The sequence below is a fragment of the Zosterops lateralis genome (genome assembly GCF_965231275.1).
Source record: "Zosterops lateralis genome assembly, chromosome: 10".
NCBI lineage: Eukaryota > Metazoa > Chordata > Aves > Passeriformes > Zosteropidae > Zosterops > Zosterops lateralis.
The window spans coordinates 21,278,047-21,298,466 of NC_139770.1; the positions used below are offsets into that span (position 1 = coordinate 21,278,047).

Below are 20,420 nucleotides of genomic sequence, written 5' to 3' on the forward strand. Positions count from 1 at the left end.
ATTAAAAATACCAATTGCTGCCTATCTCTTTGACTTAAATCTTGAACAAGGTTTACTGCTTCTGGCACAGTACTGCACCCTGTATAATTTTTTATGGCTGTTTGCCAATTATAACGATGCCAATAAAAGGAGCAGCGTGGGCACCATGGCTGTGCAAGCTGCTGTTGAAAGACCCACCACTGCCTGCAACAAGCCCCACAATATATTTTTACCCAAGCACCACAGTTAGGCTTGTTGCAGTGCAGACAGTTAGAACTCTTAATTAATTGTAGTCAGGTGCTTTGTAGTTCATGTAACAATGTTAGTACATCAGTTCTATTTTCTACTACAAGAGGATTAGGCCACACTGGCTGGAGCTGAGCTATCACAGGTTGAAGGATCAGGAGCAGGCGATGCCGCTCTCATTCTGCTGGACTGCTGGGTGCTGTCATTCACTGCTTGCATCCAGTGGCTGGGAATCCACACAGGACCTGTGGGTGTAAGCACACATGTGATCTCAACCAATATACTGTACTTCAGCAGGTCCAGTGTTAAGAATGCTGATCCTCTTGTAGAGTCAAAACCATAGTATCCTCTTTGTGTTTCCGAGCGATGTTCCGGAGCCAAGGTCGAAAATGGTAACAATTGAGCTATCCGGGTGTCAGCTGGAATGAGCACTGGAGGATACAGTGTCTGTGCTAAAATACAATTCTCGCCTGTGAAATCAGCATCAATAAGTCCCACAGTAATGTCCAATCCTTTTAAAAAAGTAGAAGATCATCCCAAAAGTAAAGCAGGAACCGACTGTCCCTGATAGGTTACTGGTCCCTTTACTCCAGTGGGAATTGGCACAGGGCAATTGTCCTTAATAGATATGTCCACTGTGGCTGCCAAGTTCAGGCTGAGGCTTCTGGAGGTGGCAAGGTGCAGGTCGCTGGCTGCTGTACAGCTGCTATCTGTGTCCCGGTGTGGCGGCTGGATGGCGCGCTGGTCTTGCCGTTTCCCGATTTCCTCCGACAGGCTCCTTCCTCGGTCTCCTCCACCTCGCTTCGGCTGACTTGCTGTAACAGCAGCTTGGAGTGGAGCAAGAGCAGCAAAAACTTGAGCCTGACTACTCTCTTCCTGTTTCTGAAATGTTTGACTTAGCCCTTTAATAGCCTTGACAATAAATGCCTGAGGCCCAGAGGGTACAGATGCTGCTTTCTCTAGAGCCTCTTCTACAGACCAATTAGCTCCCAAGGTGTTAACTAGGTTTTTTTGTAGCCTGATTACCATTTTGAAGTATACACTGTTTTAACATAGCTCCTTGCATATAGAGTGGCACTCTAGCTTTTTCTATTCCCTCTACTAGTCGATCTACAAATTTGCCTAATGGTTCTTCTCTACTCTGTTTTATTCTCATATATATATAGGGGTTCCATGTGGATCTTTTACCTTATCCATAGCAGCTCTAGCGAGCTTCATGACCTCTCAACATTTCTCCGGTCCTAACAGAGCCTGTGCCTCTGTCCTTATCCAATTGCCTATTCCCGGCAATTCATCTAAGGTAACCCCATGTAGAGGATCCCCAGGTTGTCTCTGTGTGGCAACTGACTCCTGCGCTAGGGCTTGCCAGTGAGCTTGAAATAACAAAAGTTGGTGGGGTGTAAAAACAAGCTTAGAAATACCCCGACAATCTGCTGGCAACAGCAAATATGTACTCCAGATATAATCCAGCATTTGCCGAGCAGGCTCACTGTTTACCCCATATTGGCTAACAGTGGAGCGCAATTGGGAAAGTAATTTCCAATCAAGGGAAGTCAATTGGGCAGTGACACCTCCTCCCGGTGCAGGATTATATATTACCGGGCATGCCATCGAGCTCCCTGCTTCTATCATCTGTGCATTCCTTCGTTCTACTCCTTCTCTAGCTAGTGCACTCCATACCTCCCTCTGATTCCTGGCCATTACCTCTGTCAAATCTGATTCAATTTTAGGAATAGTTTCATCACTCTCCCCAGTCCATGGTAATGGACATGAATCTGTCAGCTGACCCGCAGCGACTGGAGGCATTGGGGGAGCCGATGGTACAGAGTCTGCAGCCACCGTGTCCCCTCTGGTGGCACCCATTTGCTCTGGAGGCAGATGTACTGTTGTACATGCAGGAGGCAAGGGAAAGTCTGACTCTGATGAATACATCAGATTCTTTCCCTGGGCTGCTACTGCCTGCTGAGCTGCTCGTTTTTCTACTTGGTGTTGCAGCAGAGCATTATGTACTGCTCGCCACTGTTTTCTTAACTTCTTAGCTGTTTTATCATCATCTAAACTTTCCTCCCATAGTTTCTCCCCAAATTTTCGCCATTCAGAAAGCTTATGTACTGTATGGGGGTTTATAAAGCACCCTTTAGCATATCCATATGCTAGCAAGCCTGGCAACTCCTTTTAAATATCTATACCCTGGACTTGCCATTTTTCTAGTATACAGGCAAATAAATCATATGCTGCTTGCCTCTCCATATTAGTCAGCGCTGTGCAGCTCCCAGAGGTCTTCGGCAGCACGTATCAGCCGGCCCCACCGATGTGAGCACCGGGGCGCGGAAGCTCTTCTTTCGCCGTTTCTCTGCCGGCCCCACCGATGTGAGCACCGGGGCGCGGAAGATCTTCTTTCGCCGTCCCTCTGCTTGCAGGACCTGAACTCCTACTCCTCCAACCGTGGTGCCATATCACGTTTCGGGGTCACCATTTGTTGGATGGAGGGAGACTGACTCAACCGATGTTGATCAATCAGGCTCGATTTTATTTGTTTTCTCGCTTACATTTATATTCTAAATAATTAGTTCATACATATTGCAAAAGCCAAGCTCCTGATTGGTAGTGACTACACAATAGCTTACTTCATGCTATATCAGCATATTGCAACGGTTGTATCGCCTTGTAGCATTTAGTTTCTCTTTTCTCATGATCTCAGTTTCTCTCCCTCATCCTCATGCTGGCCTTGTCCTAGCTTCTAGTTACAATATTAGTCTGAGAGCTAATCCCTTATCCTCTTCCCATTTCTCAGCTATCCTCTCCACAGGGCATGGCCAGCCCTCACCACCTGCACCCCAAGTCCTTCTCCCAAGGCTGCTCCATCTGCTCATCCCCAGCCTGGATTGATCCCGGGGGTTGCTCTGGCCCAGGGGCAGCACCAGCAACACCTGGTGGTGTTAAACCTCATGAGATTCCCATGGGTCACTTCTGGAGCTTGGCCAGGGCCCTCTGGATGGCCCCATTGTCCTTCAGGAGTGTCACTGCACCCTCAGCCTGGTGTCACCTGCAAACCTGCTGAGGGTGCCTCAAGCCCTCTGTCTGTGTCAGTGATGCAGAGCTTAAATATCACTGGTCCCAGTCCAGTCCTGCTTACTGATGGCCACTCTGAGGCACTGACCCTCTGCATGTGACCCTGCAGCCACTTCCTTATCCATCTACCAGTCCATCCATGGAATCCAGCTCCCTCCAATGCAGAGAGAAGGACATTGGGTGGGATTGTGTCCAGGCTTTATAGAAATCCGGATAAATGTCATTCATAACCTCTCCCGTGTCCACGGCGTGAGTGAACCCATCAGAGCAGGCCAGCAGGGGGTTGGTGTGGCAGGACCTGCCCCTGGGGCGGCCCTGCTGGCTGTCCCCATTCCCCTCCTGTCCCCCCTGCCCCAGCAGAGCTCCCGGGAGGGTCTGTCCCAGGACATTCCCAGGCGCAGAGGGGAGGCCGGTGGGTCGGCAGCTCCGCCTCGCAGGCTCCTCATTTCCACCCTTTTAAAGACGGGGACAAGGACTCCGGTTTTTTCCAGCCCCCTGGGACGTGACCGGACCCCCAGGGCCCTTCAAACACCCTGGAGAGAGGCCGGGCAGCTCCACCAGGCGGTTCCTCCAGGGCTCTGGGGCGGGCCTCACGCCAGATGGCGCGGTCCGGGCTGTGCCCGCCGTCCGCACGGATGGCGCACCTTGTCGCGACGTGTCACCGCGGCTGTCGCTGCGCGGCGGCGGCCGGGGCGTGTCCCCTCGGCCGGGGCGTGGCCGGGGCGTGGCCGGGGCGTGTCCCCGGTCCGTGCGTGTCCCCGGGGCGTGTCCCGGGGCGTGTCCCCGGTCGGTGCGTGTCCCGGGGCGGGTCCGGGGCGTGGCGGCGGCGGCGCCGGTGCCGGGAGCGCAGCGATGGCGGCGGCGGAGCTGGAGCGGCTGCGGATGGCGGGGGCCGGGATGGCCATCGCTGTCCTCACCAGCGGCGGCGACGCGCAAGGTGCGCCCGGCGGGGCGGGGGGTCGGCCCGGGCCCGCGGCCTCCCCTCGTGTCCGTCTCTGTGTCCGTGTCCGTGTCCGTGCCCGTGTCCGTGCCCGTGTCCGTGTCCGTGTCTGTGCCCGTGCCCGCCCGGGGTCGGAGTCCGCTCCTCCCCGGGCCCCCTCCCGTGCGCCCCCCGCCCGCGCCGCCTCCCCGTCCCCGTCACCCCCGGGCCGGCGCCCTGAGAGGGCAGGGGAGGGAGCCCCATGGCGGGAGTGGGGCCGTCCCCGTCCTTTTCCCCCTCTCCGGGATAAGCAGCTCGCTCCCGGGCAGTTTGCCGGCCCCGGGCCCGGCTGTGCGCTGAGTTTCCCCGGGCTCAGCCCACGTGGCTCCCCGCCCACTCCAGGGGACACCTCAGGGTCACCTGTAGGATCGCATTCCATGTGGGGTGCAGGGTTCCGTGGGGTTCCCCCGCTCGAGGGGACACCTCAGGGTCACCTATAGGATCCATCTCCTGTGGGGTGCAGGATGCTGTGGGAACACTCCAGCTCACAGATCACTTTGCAGGCATGAACGCCGCTGTCCGCGCCGTCACCCGCATGGGGATATACGTGGGAGCCAAGGTCTTCCTCATCTATGAGGTTGGTGTTCCCCTCTAATGCCCATCATGGTTGGGGGGATCCACCTTCCCCCCTGTGCCTGGGCACCTTTCACCTCTACCCTCTTCTTCTCCGCAGGGCTACGAGGGGCTGGTGGAGGGGGGCGACAACATCAAACAAGCCAACTGGCTCAGCGTCTCCAACATCATCCAGCTGGTGAGGGTCACTGCGGGGCCACGGGACGCCAGATCCCGGCCCCCCAGACGTGTGTGACAAGGCGGGTGCCCCGTTCTGTCCCCAGGGCGGGACGGTGATCGGCAGTGCCCGCTGCAAGGCCTTCACCACGCGGGCGGGCCGGCTGCGCGCTGCCCGCAACCTGGTGGAGCACGGCATCACCAACCTGTGCGTGATCGGCGGCGATGGCAGCCTCACTGGCGCCGACATCTTCCGCTCCGAGTGGGCCGGGCTGCTGGACGAGCTGGTCCGGGAAGGTGGGTGAGCCCCTCCAAGACCCCGGGTGGGTGGACAAAGCCATTCAAGGGTGGTGAGGTCCGCAGGGTGACCCCGCTGCTGTGACCCCAAGGAGGGCTGGGCTCCAGCTCTATGATGGTGGGGACATGAATGCCCTGAAATAACCAGTGTGGTGGCCGTGACCCCCCCAGGGCAGATCAGCGAGGAGGTGGCGAGGAAGAACTGCCGCCTGAACATCGTGGGGCTGGTGGGCTCCATCGACAACGACTTCTGCGGCACCGACATGACCATCGGCACCGACTCGGCGCTGCACCGCATCATGGAGGTCGTGGACGCCATCACCACCACGGCACAGAGGTGAGCAGGACGGGGCTGGGGGCTGGGGGCTGGGGGCTGGGGGCTGCACTGCCCCGGCCATCGCACCCACCCACCTCCTTCTCTTCCCACCCATGTCCTTGCAGCCACCAGCGGACGTTCGTGCTGGAGGTGATGGGTCGCCACTGCGGGTAAGCCCCCGTGGGTGGGGAAGCCCACGGGTGGGACAGGACGCCTGCCACGTGTCAGGGCCAGTGCTGCCACTGCCATGTTCCCCCAGGTACCTGGCGCTGGTGTCCGGCTTGGCCTCGGGCGCCGACTGGCTCTTCATCCCTGAATCCCCTCCAGAGGATGGCTGGGAGGACCTCATGTGTGAGAGGCTCGGGGAGGTGAGGGGGGGTTCCTGCCATCCTATCCCATCCCCTGTTCCCCCCGAGGAGTCCCCGCAGGGGCCCGGCTGAGCCCTGTAGCCAGTGCCCGGCCCCTGCGAAGCTTCGGGAGCTGCCGCCATTGTCCCTGTGAACCGGGGCACTCAGCCGAGCGCAAATCCAGCCCTCACATGCCAGGGGCAGCGCTGGCTTGGGGGCTCAGCTGCCTGTGACCTGAGCCACCCCCAGGGCAGCACGGATGGGGGAAGGGGAGGGCGCTCGCACACGGCCCACAGTGAGTTTTGGCTGAGCCATGGTGGCTGTTTGTCCTCCCCTCGTGCCAGACACGCAGCCGAGGCTCACGGCTCAACATCATCATCATCGCCGAGGGTGCCATCGACCGCAGCGGAAAACCCATCACCTCCAACTATGTGAAGGATGTAAGTGACTTCCCTGGCACCACCCTGTCACCCACAGACACCGGCGGCTCCCCTCCCTGATGTCCCCTCTTCCCGCAGCTGGTGGTGCAGCGCCTGGGCTTCGACACGCGGGTCACTGTCCTTGGCCATGTGCAGCGTGGAGGGACCCCGTCCGCCTTTGACCGTGTGCTGGTAGGTCCTGGGGAGGGCACAGAGAGAGGGAACCCTGCTCCTGCCATCCCTCTGCCCAATGGAAAGGGTTTGCCAGCTGGAGTGAGGCTCAGATGGGTTCAGCCCCGCTGTGCTGGGCAGAGCTGCGCACCCATTTCTCCTCATTTACTCCAAATTTCATGGATTTTGAAATAAGCCCGTCAGCTTTCCAGCAGTGAATCAGCAGCCACATGGTTTCCAAGCCTGTGGGAGCATCCCTGAGCATCCCACCCAGCTGGCACTGGTGGCCCCAGTGTCACAGGTGCCCCTGTCTCTTTGCAGAGCAGCAAGATGGGGATGGAGGCAGTGATGGCGCTGCTGGAGGCCACACCAGACACCCCAGCCTGCGTGGTCAGCCTCTCCGGGAACCAGTCGGTGCGGCTGCCACTCATGGAGTGTGTCCAAGTGGTGAGTACCGGGGAATATGGGTGGGGGTACCACTTCTCTCTCTGTGAACGTGAGTGTCACAGTGCTGCATCTTTCTCCCGGCCCAAGACAAAGGATGTGCAGAAGGCCATGGATGAGAAGAGGTTTGAGGAGGCCATCCAGCTCCGTGGAAGGTGAGGAGCAGGGACCAGGACTGGGGGAGACATCTGTCTTGGACAGGGGCTTCTCCTTGTGGGGAAGCCATTGGTTCCTGCAGCCAGAAGAGTGTCCCCACTCACACCCCAGGGCCACTGGGGAGACTCCCCCTTCTCCCAGACGTGCCTTGGGGACACATCGCCGTGTCCTTGCAGGAGCTTTGAGAACAACTGGAACATCTACAAGCTGCTGGCGCACCAGAAGCCAGCTCAGGAGAAGGTGAGGGGTGACGGGGAGCAGCAGGGTACACCATCCCTGCCTTGGGGACACACAGGGATGTGCTGTTCCCATCCCTGTCCCTGCAGAGTCCCTTCAGCATGGCCATCCTGAATGTGGGAGCGCCGGCCGCCGGCATGAACGCCGCTGTGCGCTCGGCCGTGCGCATCGGCATCTGCCAGGGACACACCATCTACGTGGTCAGCGATGGCTTCGAGGGCCTGGCCAAGGGGCAGGTGAGGGGACAGTGAGCCTGGGATGTCCTGGAGGATGGGATTGGGCTTGGTGGAGAGGGGCTCTTCCCACCCCTAACCCATCTCTGGTGTCCACAGGTCCGCGAGGTGGGCTGGCACGACGTGGCAGGATGGCTGGGCCGTGGTGGCTCCATGCTGGGCACCAAGCGGTGAGTGCAGCCCTGGGGAGGGGGACACAGGGGAGGAGTGTCCCCACCATCCACACCCCACCCTCTGCCCCCCTTCCCCACCACAGGACACTGCCCAAGACCTGCATGGAGAAGATCGTGGAGAACGTGCGCAAATTCAACATCCAGGGGCTGCTGGTCATCGGGGGCTTTGAGGTGCGGCAGAATTCTTGGTTCCGTGGGCTGGGATGGCTGTGGGCATCCCAGAGGAATCTTTCTGGGATGTGGATCTGGCTGCAGGGCCAGCATTTCCCAGTCCCCCGGCTGCTTGCAGGCGTACGAGGGGGTGCTGCAGCTGGTGGAGGCACGTGGGCAGTACGAGGAGCTCTGCATTGTCATGTGCGTCATCCCCGCCACCATCAGCAACAATGTGCCCGGCACCGACTTCAGCCTGGGCTCCGACACGGCCGTCAATGCTGCCATGGAGGTGAGGGACACGGACAGGGACAGCTCACGGGGCCACTGTGCTCCACCACCTTCCATCATGGTCCAGAGTGACCAATATCCTGTGCTGGGGAAGCAAAGGTGGCTTTCCTTAGTGTGACCTCCCCTTCTTTGGGCACAGAGCTGTGACCGCATCAAGCAGTCGGCCTCGGGCACCAAGCGCCGCGTGTTCATCGTGGAGACCATGGGGGGCTACTGTGGGTACCTGTCCACGGTCACCGGCATCGCCGTGGGCGCCGACGCTGCCTACGTCTATGAGGACCCCTTCACCATCCACGACTTAAAGGTGGGCGGGCAGGAGTGGCTCTCTGGCTGAAATGAGAAGGAAAACTGGGGAAGGGAGGGCTCCAGAGCAGGGCAGGAGCTGGAGGACATGGCCATGCCGTGCAGTCACTGGGTTGATATCAGGACTGGACAGCTGTGGGATGGCTGCTGGCATCTCGGTGTTCATCTTGCAGGCCAACGTGGAGCACTTGACAGACAAAATGAAGACGGATATCCAGAGAGGGCTGGTGCTGCGGTGAGTTTGGGGCACTTGGGGACAGTCACTGCAAAGCCCAGCCCTGTGGCAGGGAGCAAGGCTGGAGCTGAGCCCTTCCCATGGCCAGAGAGGGATCCTGGGCATGATGAGGTTTAGCACAGTGGGTATACACTTGGCCATGGGGACACTGGGTGCCTCTGCTGCTATCCCCAACCCAGCCCCAAGGTCGTCCTGGGCATACAGGCTGGGGCTCCAGACCTCAGGGAGAACAAAACAGCACAAAAAAAGGTGTTATGGGAAACAAAGGGGGACCCCCTGGGCATGCCAGTGGAAGGAGCAGCCCCCCAAGCCCTTCCCTCTGCTCCCCAGCAATGAGAAGTGTCATGAGCACTACACCACTGAGTTCCTCTACAACCTTTACTCCTCCGAGGGCAAAGGCATCTTTGACTGCAGGATCAATGTCCTGGGCCACCTCCAGCAGGTACAGAGGTACAGGGGTCAGGGTGACACAGGCCCTGCTGGCCCTGAGAGCTGGGCAAGGTCTGACATCCCCATTTCTTTGTCCCCAGGGGGGAGCCCCGACCCCCTTTGACCGGAACTACGGGACCAAGCTGGGAGTGAAGGCAGTGCTGTGGATGTCAGAGAAGCTTCAGCAAGTCTACAGCAAGGGTGAGCCGAGGGCAGGGGTTTCCGTGGGGGGCGGGGGAGGCTGATGGCTGCTGCTCCAGGCTTCCAGCCTTGGCCCCCAGTGAGGTGGCCAAGGTCAGCAGCATTCCCCTCCCAGGGCGTGTGTTTGCCAACTCTGGAGACACTGCCTGTGTGATCGGGCTGCGGAAGAAGGTGGTGGCCTTCAGCCCCGTGACGGAGCTCAAGAAAGTCACAGATTTTGAGTAAGTCCCCATGCCCCAGCGGTTCACTGGCTCACAGGGGAACCTTCCTGGGGTGTCTGCTCTACAGCTGTGTCCCCATGCACAGGCACAGGCTGCCCCAGGAGCAGTGGTGGCTGAACCTACGGCTGATGCTGAAGATGCTCGCCAACTACCAGATCAGCCTCACCGAGTACATCTCGGGGCAGATGGAGCACGTCACCCGTCGCACCCTCAGCATCGAGAAGGGCTTCTAGTCCCACCAGCCTGATCCATAGCCCCTGCCGTGTCCTCTCTGTGCCCACATGCTGCTGGGGGAGCACTGTGTCCCCTCTGTTCTCAGTAGCCTTGTAGCTTTGCCATCGACCCCTTACAGCAGGCAGAGCCTGGTGCTGGCTCCCAGAATGGCACAATCCTGCCCCCAATCACTGCTGCGGGTTCTGGTCTCTGTGCGGATGCAAAATGTTGCTTGAGCCCAGCCGTGCAGCCCAGACCCTTAATCTTCCCTTAATAGTTTATTATTATTTAATGATGGGGTATTTTGAGTCCTTATTTAGCGGCTTGACCGCCTGAGCCAACTGCTGCTGCTTGTAGTCGCCTGCCCCACGTGCAGGAGGGGAGTGAGGAGGATGTGGAGCCATCCTGGAGTGGGTCAGAGCTGGTCCCTGGAGCTTCTGGGTGCCCCTGAGCCCTGGTGAAGCTCCATCCCCCGTGGGGGTCTCGAGGGCTGAGCACGGGGGCCTGGCAAGGCCCTGTCCCCTTGCATGACGCTTGGCTGCGACTGTCACTGCGTGGCTGTGGCGCCGTGTCCGTCACCTCACTGCTGCTCTGTGACCCCGGATCCTGCACCGCCTGCGGCGCTGCTCCTCTCCTCTAGAGATAAAACCTGCTGGAGCCAAACCTGCCTCCTGGAGTGGTCATTGTGGGGGGGAACAGGGGTGGGGGGACAAACAAAGCCTGATGGTCTTCTCAAGCTGGGTTAAGGCCAGGCCAAGAGATTTCCTGGTTTTGCGCATCCTCAATGCCCTGGAGAGTGGGTCCGTAGGCGGCTTCTCCTCCCTGTCCAGGTCATGGTGGGTGCAAGGTCAGCATCCTTTCACAATTGCTTCACAATTCCAGCAAAAAATCCCTTGGTTCCCACCTTCAAGGGAAACACCCAAGTGCTTTAGGGTGGTGCTGTGCTCATTTGTGAGGCAGTTTCTCACAGCCCTGGCCAAGTGTGCCGGCCTGGCCGAGCTCCACAGGCTTGGGCTGCGCCAGACGGTCACAGGGAGCCCCTTTCCCAGGCCACTTCCCTCCTGGGGCTGTTGGCTGACGGCTCCAGCACACATCACAGGCTTTGGGGTCAAACATGCTGTTATTTTGTCTTCCCCATGGAGCTGTCCCCAAGTGAAAGCTCACCCTGGCTTGCCCCCTGGCCTTCTCTGATGGAGTGACTCGCTAAGTTAGGGATGACATTTATCCGGATTTCTATAAAGCCTGGACACAATCCCACCCAATGTCCTTCTCTCTGCATTGGAGGGAGCTGGATTCCATGGATGGACTGGTAGATGGATAAGGAAGTGGCTGCAGGGTCACATGCAGAGGGTCAGTGCCTCAGAGTGGCCATCAGTAAGCAGGACTGGACTGGGACCAGTGATATTTAAGCTCTGCATCACTGACACAGACAGAGGGCTTGAGGAACCCTCAGCAGGTTTGCAGGTGACACCAGGCTGAGGGTGCAGTGACACTCCTGAAGGACAATGGGGCCATCCAGAGGGCCCTGGCCAAGCTCCAGAAGTGACCCATGGGAATCTCATGAGGTTTAACACCACCAGGTGTTGCTGGTGCTGCCCCTGGGCCAGAGCAACCCCCGGGATCAATCCAGGCTGGGGATGAGCAGATGGAGCAGCCTTGGGAGAAGGACTTGGGGTGCAGGTGGTGAGGGCTGGCCATGCCCCATCCCAGAAATGTCCCTGTGCTGGGCTGATCCCCAGCAGGGGCAGCAGGAAAGGGATTGGGATTCTGCCCCTCTGCCCACTCAGGTGAGACCCCACCTGCAGAGCTGCCCCAGCCCTGGGGCCCAGCACAGGAAGGAGCTGGAGCTGCTGGGGAGAGTCCAGAGGAGGCACCAGGGTGATCAGAGGGATGGAGCAGCTCTGCTGGGAGGAAAGGCTGGGAGAGCTGGAATTGTTCAACCTGGGGAGGCTTTGGGGTGACCTCACTGTGCCCTTACAGTAACTGAAAGAGCCAACGAGGAAGCTGAAGTAGGACTTTGCACATGGCCTGGAGTGACACACCAAGGGGGAATTACTTCCCTCTGCCGCAGGGTCAGATGGGATAAGAAATTATCAGCTGTGAGGGAGGTGAGGCCCTGGCACAGGGTGCCCAGAGAAGATGTGGCTGCCCCTGGATCCCTGGAAGTGTCCATGGCCATGTTGGATGGGGCTTGGAGCAACCTGGGATAGTGGGAGTTGTCCCTGCCCATGGCAGGGAGTGGAATGAGATGGTCTTCCAGTTCTCTTCCCACCAAAAATCATTCCATGATTCCATGATTTCAGTGCTTTTCCCCTAAGTGAATGCATTTTAGGCTCTGCAGGAAGATGGTCACTTTTCTCTCCTCCCTGGACCCAAGACCTTGCTGAGGCAGGCAGCATTGCTGCTCTTGAATGAGTATCTGCTCTGGGGACCCCAGGCAGAGACCTGGCTTCTCCTGGAGCTCATTTCCTGGGTGGGAAATGGGTTCTTCCACTCTCCCATGTGCCACTCCACCTTGGGGGAGCCGCAGCCCACTCCTTCCCTCCCTCCCTCAGCCATGGACCTCACACCTGCCTCCCCACCAGCCTCTCAGAGTCTCTGAGGATGGTTTGAAGGGAAGTGGCTCAGTACAGCTGCTGGCATTTTCCACAGCTAGGAATCATCTGCATTCACCGCTCGATATTCCCGGCTGAGGCAGGGCAGGGTGACAGCAGGTCATGTGGAAAATCTGTTGGTAGCACAGCCCTGCAGCAGACAGGTTTAGGGTGTGAATGGGGACAGAGGTGTCCCCAGGCTCAGACCAGCTGCACAGTTGAGGGACAGGGGTCATTGCAGCCCTCACACCTCATTTCCACCAAAAAAATACCAGGAGGACCAAATTCCTGGGAGAAAACAGGCACAGCCACTGCATTCTGAGGATGAGCAGGAGGGGACTGACTGTACTCCCAGGTTTCCTGGCACATCCAGCCCACCCTGAAAAGAGGGCAGAGCAAGCCTCCTGGAGCATCCTGTAGTGGAAGGCAGGCTGCCAGGGCCCTGGAAGGGCTGAGCTCCCTGTGGGGTTTGCTGGGATGCTGCAAGGAGCAGTTGGGAGCTCTGAGGGCAGCACCAGCAGCAGCCAAGGATGATGAGCACAGCACGTAGGCGAGCAGCGCAACTTCTCCAGGAATTGTGTCAGTGTGGCCTGGAGGGCACAGTGATTGCTCCATCAGCCCCATGACCGAGTCCTGATGGACACTTCTTTTGATCATTCGCATCCCAGAAAAGCTGGGGGTCCAGCTCATCCCAACAACTCCCCTGTTCCTTGACATGGACAGGCCAGGGGCCTGGGAGAAGACTTGCACTCAGCAGGGTGAGTCTCCCAGGCCCTGGCTGTCAAAGGAAGTTTAGGACATCATAAATCACACAACTGCAGCTGGCTTTAACGCAGAAGGCAAGAACAAAGGTCTTTCAAGGAGTTAAAGGCATCAGCAAATCTCCCTCTGAATGACGAGGGTCAAACTGTGTCCCTCCCCACCAAGGTCAGGCAAACAGGCTTGTGGACACAGGGCTATCACCATCCCCAAGGAGCATTCCTTCCTGGCAGCACAGCCTTGACGCTGCACAAACAGGGACGAGGGCCATGGAAAGGCCATGTCGCCGGGCAGTGCTAGGAGGCACAGGGGGTTCATGTCCCGTTGTCCTGCCCAGGTGGCTCTGCACTGAGCTTTCCTCACCAGCTCCTTTGCTCCCTGCCTTTGCTGTGGTTGCATGAAGGTTGCAGGACAGCCCAGCGGCCCTGCAAAGCAGCACTGGGAGCAGGCTCACCGTTTCAGAGGCGCAGTGAAGCGGGAAGGCTCCCAGCCCTCCTCCTGCTCCGCAGGGCTCACAAAGCATTCCCTGAACCAGAGGTAATGGAGCAGTGCCCCCAGCCAGGCCTTTGCTGAACTCCAGCCACCACTTACGCGGCCTTGAGGGATAATTGGGTTTATTTGGTATGTCACAACGGTTTAGTTTGTACTTAAACAGCTCTACAAAACTTGGTAAGTGCAGTTTTATCAGTTAAAGAGCAACCCCACCCCTGATGCCTGTGCAAAGCAGGCAGAATGCTCAGGGCCTTTTAACTGGCGTGTTTCCTTAAGCTGCTCTAATGCCTGCAGGGAATGTTGGGGTGAGAGGACAGCTGAGCATTCAGGATGTGAGCGTCATTTCTGGTTCACCTAGGCTGCTCTGAGCTTTCCTTTGGGCTGCCTGACCACCACGGCAGGCGCTGTGTGCACCAGCAAGGACCTGAGGAAGTCAGCCAGGAGCTGGAAAATAAATTAATAACTGGACATTGACCTTCACCACCCGCACCACACAGGTCTCAGTGACCATCTCAGCCAATGTCTCCCTGTCAGCCTTCACCAAACCAAACCTCTGCGGTACAAACTGCCCTCAGAGGTGCTGTGCATCCCCAGGCTGGCTGAGGGGCAGAGACCTTCCCAGCCATCAGCAGGCTCTGCTCCCACCTTGGATCACACAGCACCTCTGCCTGCAGCCCTGTTCCCTTCTGCTTTGCTGATTTGCCCACAGCTCTCATCCAAGAGCCCATCCACACAGGATACAGTGTCAGAGCCTGCTGCAGAAGCAGGAAATCTCTGGAGAAGAAGCATCCCATCCCATGCCCTCGCATGGGAAGCAGAGTGGGGAGCACCGAGGCTTTGGCTGCAGCCAGGGGTGTGGGCAGGACAGCACCGCAGGGCAGGGGCTCCAGGGAGGCTGGAATGGAGATGGATGTTGTCACTCCTCCTGCAGCTCCTTCTTCTGGAAGGCCTGGAGCCTCCTTGCCACGGTCTGCTGGATGATCTCCAGCCCCTCTGCGTCCAGTTCCTTCATGAGCAGCAGGATGGCATCCAGGACATTGTTCTGTCAGGATAAGGCAGACACTGCTTTGTACCAACCAGCCAGGACAAGGACACGCGATTTTCCCTGCTCTTTCTAAGAACACCTCCACCACTGGCAGCAGTTTGGAACAGCCACCTGCAGCCAGGAGATCTGGACTAACAACCAAGCCCTGGGGGCAAACACAGGCAGAGGCTGCATGAGGCACGTGACAGGCTGGAATGCAGGACAAACCCATCCGCCCAGTCCTGTGCGGGCTGGGGCTGCCCACACGCCTCTGGCTCCCCGCCACGCTCCAGCCTGGCCTCTGGAAGGAAAAGCAATTCAGGAGCAGCTGCCCTCACTCTCCAGCACGTATAGGATGGGAAAGGACAGGAGTCCCTTGCTCTGAGGAATGAGGAGAGCTGTGCTCTCTGCAAAGACCCTTGAAAGTCCCCAGCCCTGCCACCACCACAGGACCACTGCCAACACCAAGCCGTGGCTCTGTCAAATCATGTCCTGAAGAACTCCAGGGAGAGATTCCACAGCCTAAATAACTGTCCTTCTAGGGAGAATCTTCTGCCCAACATCCAACTTGAGCCTCTCCATCTGCAATAGGGAGCCACTTCCCCCCTTTCAAATGGTCAGAGCCTGTGGTGCTGCTCTAGGCAGCTACGGGAGAGTGAGGCAGCGTGGGTTAGATCTTGCTCTGCTGATTGATGCAATGGCACTGAGCCAAGCATTCTGCAATTCCCAGCTCAACCACCAAAATCCAGGTTCATCCAAGGCCACATGGCAGAGGGGGCTGAGGAACCACCTAAGCTTCCTGTTCAGCAGCCCCTTCACAAGGTTTCACCCTCCTCCTGTTAAAGAAACACTTCCTAATGTCCAGTCTGAACCTCCCCTGGCATAGCTTTGAACCATTCCCATGTCTCTATTGCTGGATCCCAAGTAGAAGAGTTCAGCACACCCCTCCCCACATCCCCTCCTCAGGAAGCTGCAGAGGGGCATGAGGTCAGCCCTCTGCCTCCTTCTCTCCAAATCAAACAAGTCCAGAGCCCTCAGTGGCTCCTGGACATTTCTTTCAGCCTTGGCATCAGCTCTGCTCCCCTCCTCTGGGGACATCCAAGGTTCTTCACATCCTCCAATGCTGGGGTTCAGCCCCGCATACAAGGAAAAGCAATTTGGTCTTTAAAAGATACTCACACTCTTCTTGCAGCTGCAATCTGTCTCTTGAGGGGAAAAGCAGGAATATTTATCCCTGGGAACAGGCTTCATATCAAGCTCTTCCTGAGTTTTGCTAAAAAAGGGAGGAAAAGCAAATGTTATTATGACCAGGTGGGAGAACCTTCCTCTGCCAGGCCAATCCTTCCTCATCACAGGCAACCATGCAAGGAGCATCCAGCTGGAGGACTCTAGGGAATGAGCTGGAGCTCCCAGATCAGAGAGGATCCATCCCTGCCTGCACATGCAACTGATGAGCTCGAGTCACCTTCCACAGCAGAGCCTGTTTGGCAGACACAGAACCAGCCCCAGCAGTGCCACTGAACCCGCACAGCTCCACTGCAGTAACCAGAACAATGGGAACATGACCTGGCTGCAGGCCTGGCCCCTGGAATGTCAGGGTCCTTCCCTGCCACACACAAGTTCAGCCCAGAAAGGCTGGCAGGTCCCCAGCCCTCACTTTGTCCCATCCAGGCTGCAGGTGAGCAGCTCGCTGTCGGGCTCCGCGGTGGATCCGGCGGTGCTGGACGCAGTGCACTCGGACCAGCCGTTCTCCACACTCCTCCGGGCCGGCGGCGCCGTGATCTCCACGCCATCCACCAGCGCCTGCGACAGCTCCTCCTCTGTCACAGCTGCAAAGGCCACAACAAACGCCTGTTGCTATGAGCTGCAGCAGCCCAGGAGGGATGGCATCTCTAGCGGGGCAGGTTCTGCTGCTGCAGAGCTTTTCCCAAGGGGCTTGGTCCCAAAAATTGTCTGGCATTTTGCTTTCACCCTCCTCCTGCAGTGAAACCTGTTCAGGAGAATGCTGGAAGCAATCACCATTCTCCCAAAGTGAGAAGGCTATCAGGGAGGGATGCAAATATGCTCTGCTATTTCTTGTCTCTGGAGAAAGCTCCAAAAGCCACCAAATTGCTGCTAGTGGATGGAAAAAAAAAAAACAACAATAGAGAAGCTTTTCTACAGCAGCAGATCCAGTTATAGAACCTTCGTCTGGCCACAGCAAAGAGAGAGCTCTAAAAACCACTAATTAGTGGTATCGTCTGAGCTATAATGAGGCACTCATTCCTGCTACCATAGGGAAGGGAAAGGGAAAGGGGATGCAGATGTGGATGGAGAAAGAAAACGGGGAAAAAGAGGAGGCAGATGGGAAAGGGGAAGAGAAACGGAAAGAGAAGACAAAGAGAAAAAACAGCGTAGAAGCACTGGATCTAACTCAACCCCTAACACCTCCTGACTCCAGGAAAACTCAAAGGACGCCTTTGAGAGGAGCCAACACATGCCCGTGTCCCAGGTGGCCCTGGCCCGGGCTGCCTGGAGGTGCCCAAAGCCCACCCTGGTTGTCGAGCTTCTGCAGGCTGGGCAGGTTGCGCAGCACGGTCATACGGTAGCGGTGCGGGTCGGGCCCGCAGCAGGGGTTCTCTGCCAGCCACAGCACCCGCAGCCGCGGCAGCGTCTTCAGGTAGAACAGCTCGTCCAGGCTCGTGATGTTGTTCTTCCTCAGGTACAGCTCGCTCAGGTTCTGGCACTGGTGCAGCGGCTCGAGGTCCGAGATGCCGTTCACGCTGTGGAGACACGGTCAGAGCCCGTCCCGCCCTCGCTGCCCCATCCAGGAGGGAGCACAGCACTTCCCAGTCCCCTTTCCTGCAACAGCCTCACCCCAGCACCATCCTGCCCTCGCTGCCCCATCCAGGAGGGAGCCCAGCACTTCCCAGTCCCCTTTCCCTGCAGCAGCCTCACACCAGCACGGCACAGCAAGGGATGTTCAGCCCATGGCTTGTGGCATTTTGTCTTTTGTCAGCAGAGGGAAGAATTGAAAGAGTCATCACTCCACCCTGCTGAGGATCACAAAGAGCCTCTTCTCCCCCCAAAACCTGCCTCCTTTTCTGTAGCAGCTCCTCACAACCACCCAAGGAGAAGTCATATAAGATTCCCAAGTTAAAAGGCTCTAATTCACAGAGCACTGGCTCCATGGGATACCCAGGATAGGTGAAAGTTGAGTGTATTATGGAAAGGGAAAGCTCTGAGAGATCCATGAAATATTCCAACAAGCATTTTGGAAACAGGCCAAGAAGAGGCCAAGATCTCTGTCAAAACTGTGGAAGAGAATTTCAGGAGCAACAATCCTAAGGGGTTTTATCACTTGTCAAAACAGAGAATATTTTCTCATGGAGCACAGGCAATAGTGCAGAGGAGATGCTGAGAAATAATCATTTCTGCATCTCTGCTGCTTGAGGAATGGGGCATGAAGAGCCAGGCAGCTCACACACACAACCCCAGCACTGTGGGAAGAAATCATCCCCAAGAAAACGTGACCTCCCTGCCCTCTCCAAAGCTGTCAAACTGGCATTCACCTGAACGTGATCACCTCAATGTTGGGCAAATCCCGGCATATGGATATCTGGGCAGGAAGAGACAGAAACAACAAGTTGGCACTCATGGGTGAAAATATAAACAAACCCAACTGAAATCACAAAAAGCACCATCAGGAATTTGGGTTTGCCTCAGTCTATCCGGAGCTTAACAGCACCAGAGATTTTCTGACACGGCAAGTGCAGCGTCAGCAGCTCCTCCAGCCTCTGCTCAGGAGTGGAAGTGCAGATACCAGCCAGAGTCACATTGTTCTTCTGCTCCAGCAACTCTGCAGCCTCCACACGCAGGAATGGCTCCCTCCCACCCCTGCCAGCCCTCCCCTAGCGACAGAACCTCATCCAAAATCACCACAGAGGTAGGACTCAGAGTCCTGCTCTCCGAGGCTCCATGCTGGGCCTTGGAGAGAAATTTTCCAATGTGGAAACAGCAGCGATCACATTTTTTTTTATGGTGTGAGATGCTAATCAACTCTGAAAAGGCCTGCAGCTCACAGGCACTGGGCCAGCACCAATCCAGGCCCTCCCCAGTGCCCTGCCGACCCCATCGCCTCCATGGTGTCCCCGCTCCAGCTGCGGGCCCAGGCTCCTCTGGCTCCTCCAGTACTTACATCAGTCAGGTGGCTGCCCCTGCAAGAGGAGAGGGGGTCAGGGAGAGCCCAGCAGGGCTGAGCCTCCCCCTGCACCTCCCACAGCCAGGGTCACAGCCCCTGCCCCCAGCCTGGCCCCACCACACTGCTCCAGCACAGTCTGGCATGGGCCTTGTTGTGCCTCCCCTTCCCCAGCCTTGCCTGTTCCCCCTCACCCAGCCCTGCCTGTTCCCCCTCACCCAGCCCCGCCTGACCCCTGCACCCAGCCCTGCCTGTTCCCCCTCACCCAGCCCTGCCTGTTCCCCCTCACCCATCCCTGCCTGACCCCTCACCCAGCCCTGCCTGTTCCCCCTCAGACAGCCCTGCCTGACCCCCCTCACCCAGCCCTGCCTGTTCCCCCTCAGACAGCCCTGCCTGACCCCTCACCCAGCCCTGCCTGACCCCCCTCAGACAGCCCTGCCTGTTCTCCCTCACCCAGCGCCGCCTGCTCCCCACTTCTGCCCGCCTGCCCTTACCCAGCCCTGTCCCGCCTCCCCATCCCTGCCCTACACCCAACTCCCTCCCTTCCCGCCCTCCCTCCATCCTTGGCTCCCGTCCCCAGCCCTGTCTGTGTCCCCATCCTCAGCCCTGCCTGTCCCATCTCCATCCCTGCCCGTGCCCTCTCCTGATCCCTGCCCGTGCCCCCAGCCCCAGGCCTGCCTGTCCCCTCTCCATCCCCGTCCCGCCTCCATCACTGTCCTCTCAGCCTCCTCGGAGCCTGTCCCCCTCAGTCCCTGCCTGTCCCCCCTCAGTGCCTGTCCCCGGCCCGTTCCCGCGCCCACCAGCAGTTGAGGCGGCGGACGCCGTCGAGCGCGGCCGCCTTGGCCTGTGCCAGCACGGCCGCCCGGCTCAGCCTCATGCCGGGCCGGGCCGGGCCCTGCCGCCGCTGCAGGGGCGGGATGGCCGGGCTCAGGCCCCGCCCGGCCGGGGCGGCTCCGGGGGTGGATTCTCCTCCTCCGCTCCGCTCCGCTCCTTTCCCCGCCCCGCCGCCGGCCCGGCCCCGCCCGCCCGAGCCCCGCTGCCGCAACGGCCGCGGCCTGAGGTGGTTATTCGTATTTACGGGTAAATCCTATTAGTCGGAGTTTAATTATGTCTCATTAGAGGACGTGTTGTACACAGAGGTACGCCTCTGTGGGTGTGTATTTATGTGAAAGGATGGCCGTGGGATCGGGGGGTGGTTTGGGCTGGAGGGAAAAGCCCGTCTCGTTCCACAGCCCTGCCGTGGGCAGGAGCACCTTACACTGCCCCGGGCTGCTCCAACCCCCGAACAAACCGGCCTTGAAAAGGTCCAGGGTTGGGCATAGGTTGCTTCTCTGGGCAACCTGTGCCAGGGCTCACCACCCTCACAGGGAAGATTTTTTTTTTTTTGTCCTATTATCTAACCTAAACCTACTCCTTCAATTTGAACGCATTCCCCCTTGGAATAACACAAGTGTATAATGTTATGTCTGACTTTACACACATATCCCCATATACCCCTGTATCTATATATGTATGAAGTGTGCATAAATAAAA

General features: G+C 58.1%; 2 protein-coding genes across 2 annotated transcripts; one reads left to right on the top strand and one right to left on the bottom strand.

Moving 5' to 3' along the window:
* Nucleotides 1–4,133: 4,133 nt before the first annotated feature.
* Nucleotides 4,134–10,489, top strand: PFKL (phosphofructokinase, liver type). The gene is made up of 22 exons (XM_083868428.1): nucleotides 4,134–4,234; nucleotides 4,780–4,853; nucleotides 4,950–5,027; nucleotides 5,113–5,302; nucleotides 5,474–5,639; nucleotides 5,744–5,788; nucleotides 5,878–5,986; nucleotides 6,310–6,405; nucleotides 6,484–6,576; nucleotides 6,877–7,002; nucleotides 7,090–7,154; nucleotides 7,332–7,395; nucleotides 7,482–7,628; nucleotides 7,725–7,795; nucleotides 7,882–7,969; nucleotides 8,088–8,240; nucleotides 8,379–8,543; nucleotides 8,716–8,777; nucleotides 9,108–9,219; nucleotides 9,308–9,407; nucleotides 9,523–9,628; nucleotides 9,714–10,489. The coding sequence occupies exons 1-22, from the start codon at nucleotides 4,150–4,152 to the stop codon at nucleotides 9,859–9,861; spliced, it is 2,343 nt and encodes a 780-aa protein (XP_083724554.1). The 5' UTR covers nucleotides 4,134–4,149; the 3' UTR covers nucleotides 9,862–10,489.
* Nucleotides 10,490–13,020: 2,531 nt separating this feature from the next.
* CFAP410 (cilia and flagella associated protein 410) lies at nucleotides 13,021–19,774 on the bottom strand. Its single transcript, XM_083868622.1, has 7 exons — nucleotides 19,688–19,774; nucleotides 18,888–18,906; nucleotides 18,262–18,308; nucleotides 17,243–17,472; nucleotides 16,368–16,539; nucleotides 15,890–15,983; nucleotides 13,021–14,728 (listed from the first exon to the last, which is right to left on the bottom strand). The coding sequence occupies exons 1-7, from the start codon at nucleotides 19,762–19,764 to the stop codon at nucleotides 14,603–14,605; spliced, it is 765 nt and encodes a 254-aa protein (XP_083724748.1). The 5' UTR covers nucleotides 19,765–19,774; the 3' UTR covers nucleotides 13,021–14,602.
* Nucleotides 19,775–20,420: the final 646 nt, after the last annotated feature.

What these genes read in the sequence shown, in the direction of transcription:
- PFKL (XM_083868428.1), top strand. Translation starts at nt 4,150, where the DNA reads ATGGCGGCGGCGGAGCTGGAGCGGCTGCGGATGGCGGGGGCCGGGATG. An exon ending in TCATGGAGTGTGTCCAAGTG is followed by an intron (nt 7,003 to 7,089) that starts GTGAGTACCGGG and finishes TCCCGGCCCAAG; the next exon opens with ACAAAGGATGTGCAGAAGGC. An exon ending in AGGGCCTGGCCAAGGGGCAG is followed by an intron (nt 7,629 to 7,724) that starts GTGAGGGGACAG and finishes TGGTGTCCACAG; the next exon opens with GTCCGCGAGGTGGGCTGGCA.
- CFAP410 (XM_083868622.1), bottom strand. Translation starts at nt 19,764, where the DNA reads ATGAGGCTGAGCCGGGCGGCCGTGCTGGCACAGGCCAAGGCGGCCGCG. An exon ending in ATTGAGGTGATCACGTTCAG is followed by an intron (nt 17,473 to 18,261) that starts GTGAATGCCAGT and finishes GTGTCTCCACAG; the next exon opens with CGTGAACGGCATCTCGGACC. An exon ending in ATTGCAGCTGCAAGAAGAGT is followed by an intron (nt 14,729 to 15,889) that starts GTGAGTATCTTT and finishes TTATCCTGACAG; the next exon opens with AACAATGTCCTGGATGCCAT.